At 40.8% G+C, this 13,324-nt stretch overlaps 1 protein-coding gene across 1 annotated transcript in view; it reads right to left on the bottom strand.

Moving 5' to 3' along the window:
- LOC124856838 (protein SSUH2 homolog) overlaps positions 1 to 13,324 on the bottom strand; it is a 37,447-nt gene that overhangs the window by 18,471 nt on the left and 5,652 nt on the right. Inside the window, exons 2-6 of the mRNA XM_047347728.1 lie at positions 4,725 to 4,799; positions 4,579 to 4,654; positions 4,328 to 4,457; positions 3,363 to 3,423; positions 2,661 to 2,782 (exon numbers count right to left, since the gene is read on the bottom strand). Of these exons, the coding sequence (XP_047203684.1) occupies positions 2,661 to 2,782; positions 3,363 to 3,423; positions 4,328 to 4,457; positions 4,579 to 4,654; positions 4,725 to 4,799 (464 nt within the window). The remainder of the gene's footprint in view (positions 1 to 2,660; positions 2,783 to 3,362; positions 3,424 to 4,327; positions 4,458 to 4,578; positions 4,655 to 4,724; positions 4,800 to 13,324) is intronic.

Genomic DNA, 13,324 nt, shown 5'->3' with positions numbered 1-13,324 from the left:
TAGAACCAGACGAAAACTCCATCAGAACCAAGAGGAATTTTCCATGAGGACCAGTTAGGAACCCACTATCAGAACCAGGTCCAAACTCTATCAGGACCAGAAAGAAACATCCATCAGAACCAGGTCCAACATCCATCCAAACCTGGAACAAATCTCCATCAGAACCAGGTACAAACCTGTATCAGAACCAGGTACAAATCTGTATCAGAACCAGGTCCAAACTCTATCAGAGCCAAGGAGAAACATCCATCAGAACCAGATACAGACTTCCACCAGAACCAGATACAGATCTCCATCAGAACCAGATCCAAACTCCACCAGGATCAGGAAAAAACCCGTATAAGAACCACATCCAAACCCCATCAGAACCTGGAAAAAAGCTCCATCGAAACCACAAAAAAATCTGTTTAAGAACCTTCTAAAATTTTTCATCAGAGCCAGGTATAAACATCCATCAGAACCAGATCCAAACTCTATCGGAACCAGGAAGAAATCTCCATCAGAACCAGGAAGAGACATCCATCAGAACCAGGAAGAAACATCCATCAGAACCTTGTAAAAATCTTCATCAGAACCAGGAAGAAACCTTAATCAAAACCATGTCTCAACTCCACCAGAACCTGGCAAAAATCTCCATAAGAACCTTGAACAAATCTACACCAGAACCATGTACAAGCATCTATCAGAAACAGGTCCAAACTCTATCAGAACCAGGTACAAATCTTCACCAGATCAAGGAGGAACCCTCTATCAGAATCAGGAACCAGCTCCCATCAGAATCAGTTCCAATCTCTATGAGAACCAGAATGAAACCACTACTCTGTGACTTACGATAATAAGACCATCTTCGTAGGTCCCAGTGGAGCATCAAAACAGCGACGATTTGATGTCAGCAACTTAAACAGCTTCTACTGCTGTTCCAACACCTGAACAAGAGTGAATCATTTTAAAGGGCAATTTCATAGACTTTTGAATACAGGCTGTAGTAAGCATTACCATTTTAGCTAATTTTAGCTTAGACATTGTTTTTGCATAGTAGATGGGGTAAATTAATATCAGCCTTCATGCTAGTGATAGCCAATATGCTAATGTTAGCATTTTAGCTTCTCTTTCTCCTCTCTTTGCATTTTTGCCTTTTTTAGGCAATTTCTTGTTTGTTTTTGTGTTTCTTCTGCGTTTTTGTTGTTAGTTCATTTTTTTTCTGAATTTTCTGTCATTTTTTATATATTTTAGCACTGACTTCAACTTCTTAGGCTATATTTTTGCTTCAGTCTATGCTTTTTCAGCTCATCTATGGGAAGCTCTTTCCTGCTTTTTTTTGTCAGTTCTTGTATTTCAACAACTATTTCAAGTAGTTTTGAGGTAACTTCACCTTGTTACGGTGTTTTATACCTGATAGTCTTCCTGCTTAAACAGATCAGATGGCACTTTTACTTTGCTGTTTCTGCTATTTCTACTAATTTATCAGATTTCAGCTGATATTCTGCTGTCAACCTTAACCACTTTCTGCCAGCTTTCAACAGGAGTTTAGAATTTCTGTTTTCTTCTAATTCATTACATTTCAGCAGATTATCTGCAGTCAATTTTAGCTCGTTTCTGCCAGCTTTCAGCTAAAAAATTCAGCTTACAACATTCACACTGCATTTTCGCAGGAAATGCATATTTTTCTAGTTCGACCTTGTCAGATCTCGCACAAGCACACTTACTAAGATAATATGTAAGAGATAAATTAAATTAATAAGCACAATGATTACAACATGCAGTTAATAGAACATATATACTCCTTTTTCATGTTTTATAATCTTATGGAAGATGCTTGTGTCATTACCTTGCAGAAACAAACTTATTGGGTTGAATAAAAATACTTTTAGATCCAAATCTGCCAGGGCTATGAATTATTTTGGGCTTAACTGTAATTTTTACATCCAACCCTAATGCAACCAGAACAAAAACAATCTTTGAAGGTTATGTGGGTCTCATGGAACATGTCTTAGACTCCACAAAGAAATGTACACTGTTTGGTCCAATGGTCAATTAGATATCAAAACTACACAGAAGGAGTCAATAACAGAAACTAATGACGAAAGTAAAACTGGAAAGACTTTTGTCAGAAATATGATTTTTTTTCCCCCCCCCAAGAAAAGAATAACAAGACCGCTTTGATGGGGACATCAGCGGCTGTAGGCGCCTCTAGACTCTTTTTGGATTCTCCTAAAAGTATTTATCAGTAGCTTTATTCATTGACAAATAGAACATTTCAAGCCTTACAAAATAATATCATGAAGCCACTTATAAACAGGGACTGCCAGTCTTAATATGGGGACCAAAAACCTGTACATGGACTTTCTTATGTAAATTATTTTAAAGAAATCTTAGCTGTGGCAAAGTACTATCACATGTGAACACTGTTCTCCAGCTGTAGCCTGTAACCCAACTTGATATCAGCTGATTTGCTCCCAGGAAAGCTTGATGTCACATAGCTTAATGATTTTGCATTGTGTTTGAAAGTCAGTTTGAATTACTATAATGTATATGTTCAAAACCATAATGCTTCAGATTAAATTTGCACTTGGAAGCACAACAATAAAGTAAGAAAAAGTCACAAATCAACAGCAGAACCTGGCTATGGGGCTATTGTCCCTTATAAAAAAGAAAATCACCTTGATGGAGGAGGTGTAGGGCACACGGATCTCCTCAGTATGTTTAGTGAAGAGGTTGGGGGTCTTGACCTCGACATCCCAGGGTCTGGGGGCAGGCTGAGCATAGAAGTCAGCTGTTTCTCCTGTTAAAAAAACAGTTGCAGAAAACTCTCATTCAGTTCATGAATATGCAAATGTCTGAAAAGTTGCAGTTTTTTGCTTTTAAATAGATGTTTAACTTCTAAATTATTCCAACAAAAATAAAATAACCTTTTTTCTTTGTATACTTGATTTTACAAAACATGATGAATAGCTTTTATTCAAATGATAATGTATTACAGTTTAAGCGTAAACATTTACTACACAACAAAGGAACAAAGAAACCGACTTTTTTCCCAATTATTTTATTTTTTTACAAAAGCAGATGTCTAAATTTACAGGAATCAAAGTAACAACCTCTAAAATAGGAAATATAGAAACTGACCTTTGTGTAGTTTATTTCATTTTATCTTTTAATAGTAGTTAAAAATATGGTAAATAAGGTGGTTATTATAAAAGTCAATAACAATGAGGTGTTGTCACCACTTTTCTGTAAATAAACAAAAATATATTTCTTAAAGACTTTATTCAGGTAACATTTAGTTTAACACAAACTAAGCCAGCAATGTTCTCATAATTTAGGAGGAAGACTGGGTTGCGCAGACTTGAGGACTGGGCTCTTACCTTCGTACGGTTTCTCAGCCATTTCAGTTGATCTGCGCTCTGTGAACGTCTCCAGACGCAACTACAGGACAGACAACTTATTTTACACCAATATTCTGTGTTGATAATCAAGCTAATGTGTTAAAAAAATACCCTATGGGACATAGAAAAACAAATACTGTACATTTACAGTTGCAAGTGTATCAAAACATTAAACAGTGATTTGTCTTGTTTTGGTAAAAACAGTTTTTGCTGTTTTGGTTTGACCAAATAATAAATCCAAATAAAAATTTATTCATAATAGCGATTTCACTGCTTTGACAGGATTAGTTATAATCACCTCCAGGAAACCGATTGGACAGAGAAACACAGTAGGCTATTAAGTATTATCCTGTCATATTGTGGTGGGCCTCTAACTATAAGCTGTGGTTTGACTGATATAGATGCTGGAATGATGTGCATAAATAATAAAAAAATAACATTTAGGACGTTTTGGGACTGCTCTCAAACATGATTGCAAATTCGAGTTGTGCCTGGAGGAATTCAACTTTAATTAAATCAGTGATCCAGAAAAAAAGACTAAAATCAAACTGAATATGTGATTCCTAACCTGGGGGGTGCTAGAGAGCGTCGGGTTGGGTTGGAGGTGGGGGGAGAAAGACTGGTAATGTTAAGAACTGGTTAATGTGCATAAATACTAAATAATAACATGCTAAATGATTATGCCAAGTGAAAATATAACTGTATGTTTTCAAAATACCATGTTTGTCATTGTTAAGGCTCCTCTAAAATAGGAGATAAAAGATTCAAAATGAATCCCTCTGGTGGTTCAAGTGGTATTGGAATTGAAGTTCTGCTGTTAAAAACCCTAGAATTGATTGTTTGCACATTTAATCAGGGCAGCTAACTGAATCAATGCTCAGTAACAGATATTGCAGTAAATGCCAAAGTGTACAAGTCTTAGAAATAATGTGAAATGCACTCACCCTGTATGTGTTATGCGACTCTATGCTGGTGATAACACCTTCATTGGCTGGGCCTGAACTGTAGCAGCAGTGAGATTGGACATAGTCCTTAAATGCCTCACGAGCGGCGTCCTCGGACAGGGCGGGGATGCTAAAAAAAAACAAAACACAAATACACACCGACAAATCTATGATACGAATATTTTCTGGATGCAGACACAGACCAACAGGTGATTTGCTGACTGTTACTGCTCAGTGGTGCGAGGTCTTACTTCCATTCCTCAGGAGTGGGACCAGGTTGGGGTGGAGCTACTGGCTGTAACGGTATGGGGGGAGGCAGGAAACCACCTGCAACAGTGATGGGAAATTAGCTGCCAATACACTGCAAATGCAGTTAAATAAGTCAGACTCTTCTTACCTCCTCCAATTCCCTCATAGCCAGGTATGTTTGAGAATGGATTGGCTACAGGGGCATAGAGAGGTGGATACACAGCTGAAAAAAACAACAGAAACAGTTGAACTATTGCCATGTTTATTTCTTGGAACTTCTTTGAACTAGTGCTATATTCACTCACACCTGGTTCTTTATGTCAGAACTTATACCTTGGAACATGTTTAGACTTGGCAAGGGATTTGAATGCTGCTTCACTACTCATTTTCACCCACAGACCACAAAGAGGTGGAACTCAAACCTAAGTAAACTTATCACTAGTGCTTTTAGATGCCCAGCTACCCATCTTTAGAGGCTGCCATGTTTCTGCAGATGAGTTGGGACAGATCACAGAAGTGTAATATATTTTAAGCCTAATAGAGAGTGTAGAATCATCAACTAGGTTTCCTTGGCAACTAATTACTAATACAAAAGACAGGGAAAAAAATGAATCTACTAAATAATTAATTGGAGTTTATTGACTGGCTGTATATTAATGTAGTTTCTGGGATTGACTCGTTTTGTTTAGCAGGATAAACAATGAGATCTTAGTGAATGACAGGTGCTTTTTAATTGATTGTATAATGCAACTCAAAGTTCATTTACCATGTCCAAGAAATGTTTGTGTTCATATACATTCAACACAAAATAATAACACATCCAGATCATATTTTGATGCATTTATTTTTATTTTTTAAATCAAGTAATGAATAAAAACTGCTTATGTTATTAATTATAACTCTGGCGTGGTTCTTGAAAGGAAACAGTGTCCATGTCTAAAAATAAAACATGCACCAGCTTGCAGGGTATAACACTCTTGTTTCATGTGCATAGAGTTTTGCTGTTTTAGGACCATGTACATCTGAAAACCATAACTAAAACTACCATTGCATAATGTTTGGAGGTAAAAATTAAGTGCATTAAATTGGAAATTTCCCTGGAAAATAAAAATCAGCCGGAGAAGTTTGGATTTTGTCGGTGGGTAGCTTTCATTTTACTTTTAAGTTACAGTAAAACAATGTTTTACTAAGGCTACTCTTTCTCTGCTTTGGAAGACTTGTTAATATTGGACTATTTAACAAATCTAACATGTCAACCAGACCACTTTTAGTCTTTTTTTGTAAAACCTCAGTCCTGTGGTTTGGATTCCATTTAGCAATGCCACGTTATCCGACAACTGTTAGAGGGGTGAAGAAGGGCTACAAAGATGGTAGGGCAACGGCATGTACACATAATTGCTTCGACTTGCCTCCCACCGCCCCCGCAGCTATTACAGTAAGTCAGGTTTGAAAAGCTTGGAATTTCAGAGAAAGAAAGGCCAGTCACTGCAAAGTCTTGGACAGATGCCAACAGTTTCTTAGGAACACTTTGCTCCCACTGGTTTAAGGAGATTTAGTTCACAGTTATCCATCTCCACCTCCAGTAAACTGACAGTTTATGACTTGTTCCTGTAATTCAGACAATGAATTATTTAACAATTAAAATAAAAAAGCAGCAATTAATATGTCTGATTTGTTTTAGTGTGACTCAATCAGCCCTCAAACAGAAAGTCCCTCAGTCTTGGTGGGCCATCAATATTTTTTCAACTGGATGTTCTAATCAGAAACCAGTAATGGAAAAACACAAAAAAAGAAACAAATGTTTTAAAATATTAAATATTTAAACTAAAACACAAACATGTTTGTGGTCAAAAACAGATCAGTATTTCTTTTATTTGATTTGATTCTTTTTTCACATTTAAAACTATAAAAATAAGATCATCCCTGACTAAGATAATCAAAAATGACAAAAAATAGTTCAAGATAACAAAAAATGGATTGTAGATTTTAAGAGAAAGAGGAATAGGTCAAATACTATTTCCATCATTGGAGACAAAGTGGAGATATGAGGAGAATAAATACCTCAGTGTTCACCTGGACAACAGACTGGAGTGGAGATGCAACTATGAAACTGTTGCTCTACAAGAAGGGAAGGAGCAGACTGTACTTCTTGAGGAAGCTTAAGTCTTTCGGTGTTTGCAGCAATATGCAGCATATCTTCTGTAAGTCTGTTGTGGAGAGTGTGATCTCTTCTGCCATCATCTGCTGGGGAAGCAGCATCAGAGCCAAGGACTTGAACAAGCTCAACAAGCTGATAAAGAAGGCTGGCTCTGTTCTGGGGACTCCTCTGGAACCTCTGGAGATCATTGTTCAAAGAAGGATTTTTCAGTCAGTCATTTTCTACCGCTTATTCCATAGTGGGTCGCGGGGGAGCTGGTGCCTATCTCCAGCAGTCTATGGGCGAGAGGCAGGGTACACCCTGGACAGATCGCCAGTCCATCGCAGGGCAACACACAAACAACCATGCACACACTCATTCATACACCTAAGGTCAATTTAGAGTGACCAATTAACCTAACAGGCATGTCTTTGGACTGTGGGAGGAAGCCGGAGTACCTGGTGAGAACCCACGCATGCACAGGGAGAACATGCAAACTCCATGCAGAAAGACCCCAGGCCGGGAATCGAACCCAGGACCTTCTTGCTGTAAGGCAACAGTGCTACCAACTGCGCCACCATGCAGCCCCTGGATTTTTCATAAAATAAAAAATATTATGGAGAACCCTGAGCAACCTCTTCATGAGACTGTCCTACAACAACAGTGTCTTCAGTCAGAGGCTTCTTCATATCTGCTGTAAGACGGAGCGCTACAGGAGATCCTTTCTGCCCACAGCCATCAGAGTCTACAACGGTTCTTTGAAGAAACCTTCATAATATGAGCTACAACAACATTTAATTTCCCTTCGGGATTAACAAAGTATTTTGAATTGAATTAAATTGAAGATAAAAACATTAACAAAATATTTTGATCCAGCAACAAGTTAAAAACGGTTTTATACATGATACTCATATGTTTGCATTTTAATCCTGGTTTTATAACGGAAATCTGATTTCTACTTCTCAACTTCTTCCTTCCCGAGTTTCACAATTACTATCAATTCCTATATTGTTTAAGTTATATGTCAGCAACTACTAAAAATGTGGTCAATCACATGCCACAGTCAGTAGGCTACACTGGTCTACATCCTTCACTGACAAACATGTTGGATTCTTTATCAGGTGAACTTTGACAGCACTGACTATTCAGGGCGCCAGTTTATCACTTTTAGTCAATAGAATTACGCGGAAAAAAGAAAACAAACAACAACAAAAAAACATTGGCTAGCCACAGAAACAGTATTTTAGCAGTAGATAGGCAAAGCATTTGCAGAAACTTGTTTGTCAGGCTGGTTTTCATCAAAGGCTCAGTATCTTGACAGCACTAGGCACTTGGACAATCCAAGGGTGTAACTGATTAAAGTCCCAAAGAGTGGATCATGTCTAGTGTAACGGGTATAAGAAATACTTAAATTATTGTAGTGAAATTCCTGCTAAAATAGGTGTTATGGTTGTCCTGTGATGGGTGGTTTTTAGCACCCCCTACTGGTAGGCTATAAATGTGACAGGAAACCGGAAATTTCCCCACAGTCTGTTTAACTTCCTGCTGTGGTAAGTTGTGCAGTCCGGTTCTCTTCAAGAAAAGTACTATAAAGTATACTAAAAAGTTAACTCAAGATTTATTGTAATATGAACAGTCGTGCAGCAACATTGGACAAGTTTCACCATAGTATTTTTGTTATGTATGTGTTGCTCAGGGTATTCTAAATTCAGTGTTGCTTTTACATAGATGTCCATGCCAGTAGAGGAGCTAACCACATCCTATTTGTGCTCTGAACCACTCATTTGCAGGTAATTATGTTATACTAAATGTTCTGAGTTAAGTCAGGGATGTTCCCAAGTTCATATATGGGATTGCACATTGATTGTCGGCCGCCATTTCATGACGAGACCTGCTGTATTTCCTGTGTACCACCAGAGGGTGCTGAAGAGCAGTTTAATAATTCATTTCGACTGCTGTCTGTATTTTATTATTTTCTAATACCTTGTTTCGTATATAAAAACTATAAAAAGGATGTAATAGGTTAAAACAGAGTTAAAAACAGATTGTAATAAATTCACTGTAAAACTATAACGTAAAAATCACTATACGATCACACATGAAAAAAGGAATACTGTTTAAACCATTGTAAGAACGATCTGGAAATTCTGCAGTCTGTTTAACTTCCTGCTGTGATGTCCATGCCAGTAGAGGAGCTAACCACATCATGTTTGTGCTCTGAACCACTCATTTGCAGTAAACAAAAACCTCATCATCCAACCTATTGGTCTTTGAGAGTGTTTATGACGGGACGGGTACACAACTGTTACATTGGTGCCGTGACCCTGGACTTCAATCAAGCTCGTCGAACCTGTGACGGTCCTGTCTGCCACATCGCTTCTTGAGAACATTTGTTTGCAGTGTTTGTGGATTCGAGCTCACAGCTGACATGATATCATTACGGTGCAATGTACAAATATTGCTAAATAGTGTCTCTCAGTGACACAGAGAACTTTTGTGTGCCATACCAATGATATACCAGACAAGCTATTGATTTTATTTTCCTTGGTGTTTTGGATTTCGATATCTATGCTTTTATTGAAACATTTGAACAATGTCTACTCATGGTAATCCCTCTTGGTTTAGCACACCCATTGGTATTGGTAGAGGCAGGGGCTTACTCGCTCCCGTTGCTTTTTCTGTTGATAGTCCTATTCTGAGTGGTGTTATGCCCTCACTAGATGAAATTCCTGGCACCAGGGTCCATAATCCTGTTAACCATCATGCCAGCACTCCTATGCCTCATGTCACGCCTACATCAAATCCTACTAATAACAGTTCTGAGTGTGTAGCTGCTCAGATGAGATCTCTTATCCAAGAAATAGGACATCAGTTGGCTGACAGCATCATGTCACGTATGCAGCCGCACAACACGGTTGCTCCCAGTTCTACAGCCACACAAACTGTAGCGAGCACTGTGAGTCAGTCCAGTTATGTGTCTGATGTATCCCAGGTCCATGTTGTCATGCAGAGAAAGGTCAAAGAACCTCCATGTTTTGCTGGTAATAGTTCAGACTCAATTACAGTGCATGACTGGGAAGATCAGATGAGAACGTTCATTAAGAAAAATGAAGTGAAGGTTGAAGAACAGGCTGAGAAAATCCTTATGCATTTGAGGGGTAAGGCAAAGGATGTTGTTAGGTTTAGTATTATAAATAGCAACACTGACATCAATGCTCACCCTGATATGATTTATAATCTCCTTAGGAAACACTTCAGCTCTACTAAGTACTCTGCTGTCCCCTTAGCCGACTTTTACTCAACTTTGCCCAAAGACCAGGAAGACCCCTATGACTACTGGCTGAGACTGAACAGAGCATCTGACCTTGCCTCTGACTGCCTGAGAGAGCAGGGCAAATCATTTGAAAACCCTGAGATGGAGGTGACTCGTATGTTTATTAGGAATTGTCCCTGTAAAGACCTGGCTCTCACTTTCAGATCCAAAACTATTGACAGGTGGTCAGCGTGTGAAGTCCTGGAGGTGCTGAACAAGTACCATGCTGAGGAGAGCTGTAAAGAAACTTCCCCAGTGCAACCTGAGAAGACGGTGGACATTACTGTGCACAAAGCAGAGGTGAGCTATACCCCGGTCCCTACTCCTAGCGGTCTGGAGCCCCCCTAAGAACATAGTCCACAATATGTCTCCCTGGCAGAGGTTATGTCTATGTTAGAGAAGGTTCTGCTGAGTGGAGCCTCTGCCCAGTCGCAAGTGAGAAAGCGAGCTCCACCCAGGCGACCGGTAGACAAAATCGACGGTTTCACTGGTAAACCATGCATTATTTGCCAAAGCGACGACCATAGTGCTTTGTCACATTGCCGAGAAAATAGGCTTTGTTTCAAGTGCTATGCTCCAGGTCATTCACGCCACGATTGTCCAACTAAAAGGGCTACCCCAGGGCATCAGGAAAACTGACTGGTCTGCACACAGGGGAGGACAGTGCAGACGAACCCAATAAGCCTCCCACTAGTGATGGGACACCAGACATGCAGGAAAATGCGTCCCTCTATGAGTTGTACAGTAATACATTAACCCCATCCAAGAGACTGATATTTCAGGGATACCAAAGAATAGCAGAAACTAACAGCCTGTTCTATACGCCTGTGTCTATACAGAATGGCGCCACCTTCAAAGCACTGTTAGACAGTGGGTCGATGACTTGTACAATGAGTGAGTCCTCTGCTGAGTCCCTTTTACAACAGTGCCCTGATATGACAAGATATATGGCTGACGATTATGTCATTATAGGCTGTGGTGGACAACGTGTTTTCCCCAAAGACATGTATGACCTTGATGTCACGGTTTATGGATGCAGGACAATTATTCCAACGATGGTTGTTCCGGGCCAGACAGAACAGATTATCCTTGGCAGCAATGCCATCAAGCACATTCTGACCCAATTAAAGAGCACTGACAGCTACTGGAGACGAGTTTCCTCACCCAACAGAGGCCGAACCGCAGACCACTGCCAATTTCTGTCACTGCTTTCAAACACAGAGCCATGGAGGGGTGATTATATTCCAGATAGGGTGGAGACAGTGAAAGTCAAGAGTTGTGTGACCCTGAAACCACAGAGTGAGCACCTTGTCTGGGGCATGTTACCTGAGTCACCGGTGATGTCAGAGGGCAGTACAGTGGTTGTTGAGCCAACACGGTCTACAGCAAAGCCAAAACAGATCCTTGTTGGACGAGTTGTCACTCCTCTTTGGGGAGATCGATGGGTGCCTGTTAGGATCATCAATCCTACAGACCGAGTTGTGGTTCTGAGAAGGAATGCCAAGATAGCGGATGTGTCTCCTTGTATTGCAGTTGAGGACCTGCCAAAAGCTGACAAAGTTGAGTGTAACCTGCAGAGTGTATAGAGCGAAGCTGTACAGTCAAGGTTGGAGGAGGACATGATTCGTACGCTGGAGGCTCTGGGTCTGCAGGACATTGACCTGAAGTCATGTGATGTGTCGCAGCAGTGGAGAGACAAGCTCCTTGACATCATTGTGCAGTATGAGTCAATCTTCTCCCGACACAAAATGGACTGTGGGGAAGCTAAAGGGTTTGTTCATCGCATCCTCCTTGTCGACAATAAGCCGTTCCGTTTGCCCTACAGACGAATACCACCGAGCCAGTATGATAAACTAAGAACGACTCTGAACGAGATGGAAGAGAGGGGCATTATCCAGAAGTCAAACAGTGAGTATGCATCTGCGCTCGTCCTGGTATGGAAACCAAATGGAGACCTCAGAGTCTGCACCGACTTCAGATGGCTTAACGCGAGAACTGTGAAGGATGCTTACCCACTGCCGCATCAGGCTGATGCTCTCGCTGCGCTCGGTGGTAACGCGTTCTTCTCCGCAATGGACCTGACATCGGGCTTTTATAATGTCCCCTTGACCCTGATGACAAGAAATATATGGCGTTCTCATCACCCTTCGGACTTCATGAATATAATCGCCTCCCTCAGGGTCTGTGCAATAGCCCGGCTACATTCATGAGGATGATGATGTCCATATTTGGTGACGAGAATTTCACGAGCTTGTTGTGCTACCTCAATGATCTGATGGTTTTTGCACCTACGGAGGAAATTGCACTCTGTCGCCTACAGATGGTTTTCTCTCGCCTCAAAGAACACAATCTTAAACTCGCACCCAAGAAGTGCTTTTTCCTCAGACGGAATGTGAAATTTCTTGGCCATGTCATCAGTGCTGATGGTGTCCAAACAGACCCTGAGAAAGTTAGAGCCGTGAACGACGTCCAAGTCAATGACCTTATGGAGGCTGATGGGAAAACGCCATGCCCTAGCAAAATTAGATCATATCTGGGCATGGTAATGTACTATCAAAGTTTAATCGAGGCATGCTCTGCAAAGGCAAAACTGCTTTTTAAGCTCACAGCTGGTCTGGGTGCTCAACAAAAGCCTAAGAGGGGTGGCAAATCTGTCAAGAAGAGAGGTCAAGTAAAGCTGACACCTGCCGATTGGACAGACGCTTGCCAGACCACTTTTGAGACACTGAAACATGACCTCATGACAAGTGTTACTCTAGCCCACCCGGACTTCAAGGCCCCATTCATTCTGGCCGTCGACGCATCCTTTGATGGGATTGGAGCTGTCCTGTCACAGCTGCCGCCTGGTGGAAAAGTAGCCAGGCCCATCGCCTTTGCGAGTAGAACCCTTTCACGCTCCAAGTTGAACTACCCTGCACACCGGTTTGAATTTCTCGCCTTGAAATGGGCGGTGTGTGACAAGTTCAGCCATTGGTTAAGGGGCAGACACTTCACCATATGGACTGATAATAATCCCTTGACATACATTCTGACCAAGCCCAGACTTGATGCGTGTGAACAGCGGTGGGTAGCAAAGCTCGCTGCATACGACTTTGACTTAAAATACATCCCTGGCCCAAAGAACATCGTTGCCGATGCTTTGAGCCATGAGCCATTCGTCCAGTCGTGTGTGAGTCATCGCCTTGTGAATGAGTCGTATACCTTGCTGTTGGATCAGGTCAATGGCATAAACGACAGGCTTGTGCAGGATGTCTTCAGAGTGTCCAACAACTGTCAGGTGGTCTTGGATGATTGTGAT

This window comes from Girardinichthys multiradiatus, chromosome 20 (assembly GCF_021462225.1).
Source record: "Girardinichthys multiradiatus isolate DD_20200921_A chromosome 20, DD_fGirMul_XY1, whole genome shotgun sequence".
Taxonomy (NCBI): Eukaryota; Metazoa; Chordata; class Actinopteri; order Cyprinodontiformes; family Goodeidae; genus Girardinichthys; species Girardinichthys multiradiatus.
Note: the sequence above shows the minus strand (reverse complement) of the source record. Positions and strands in the feature narration are given on the sequence as shown.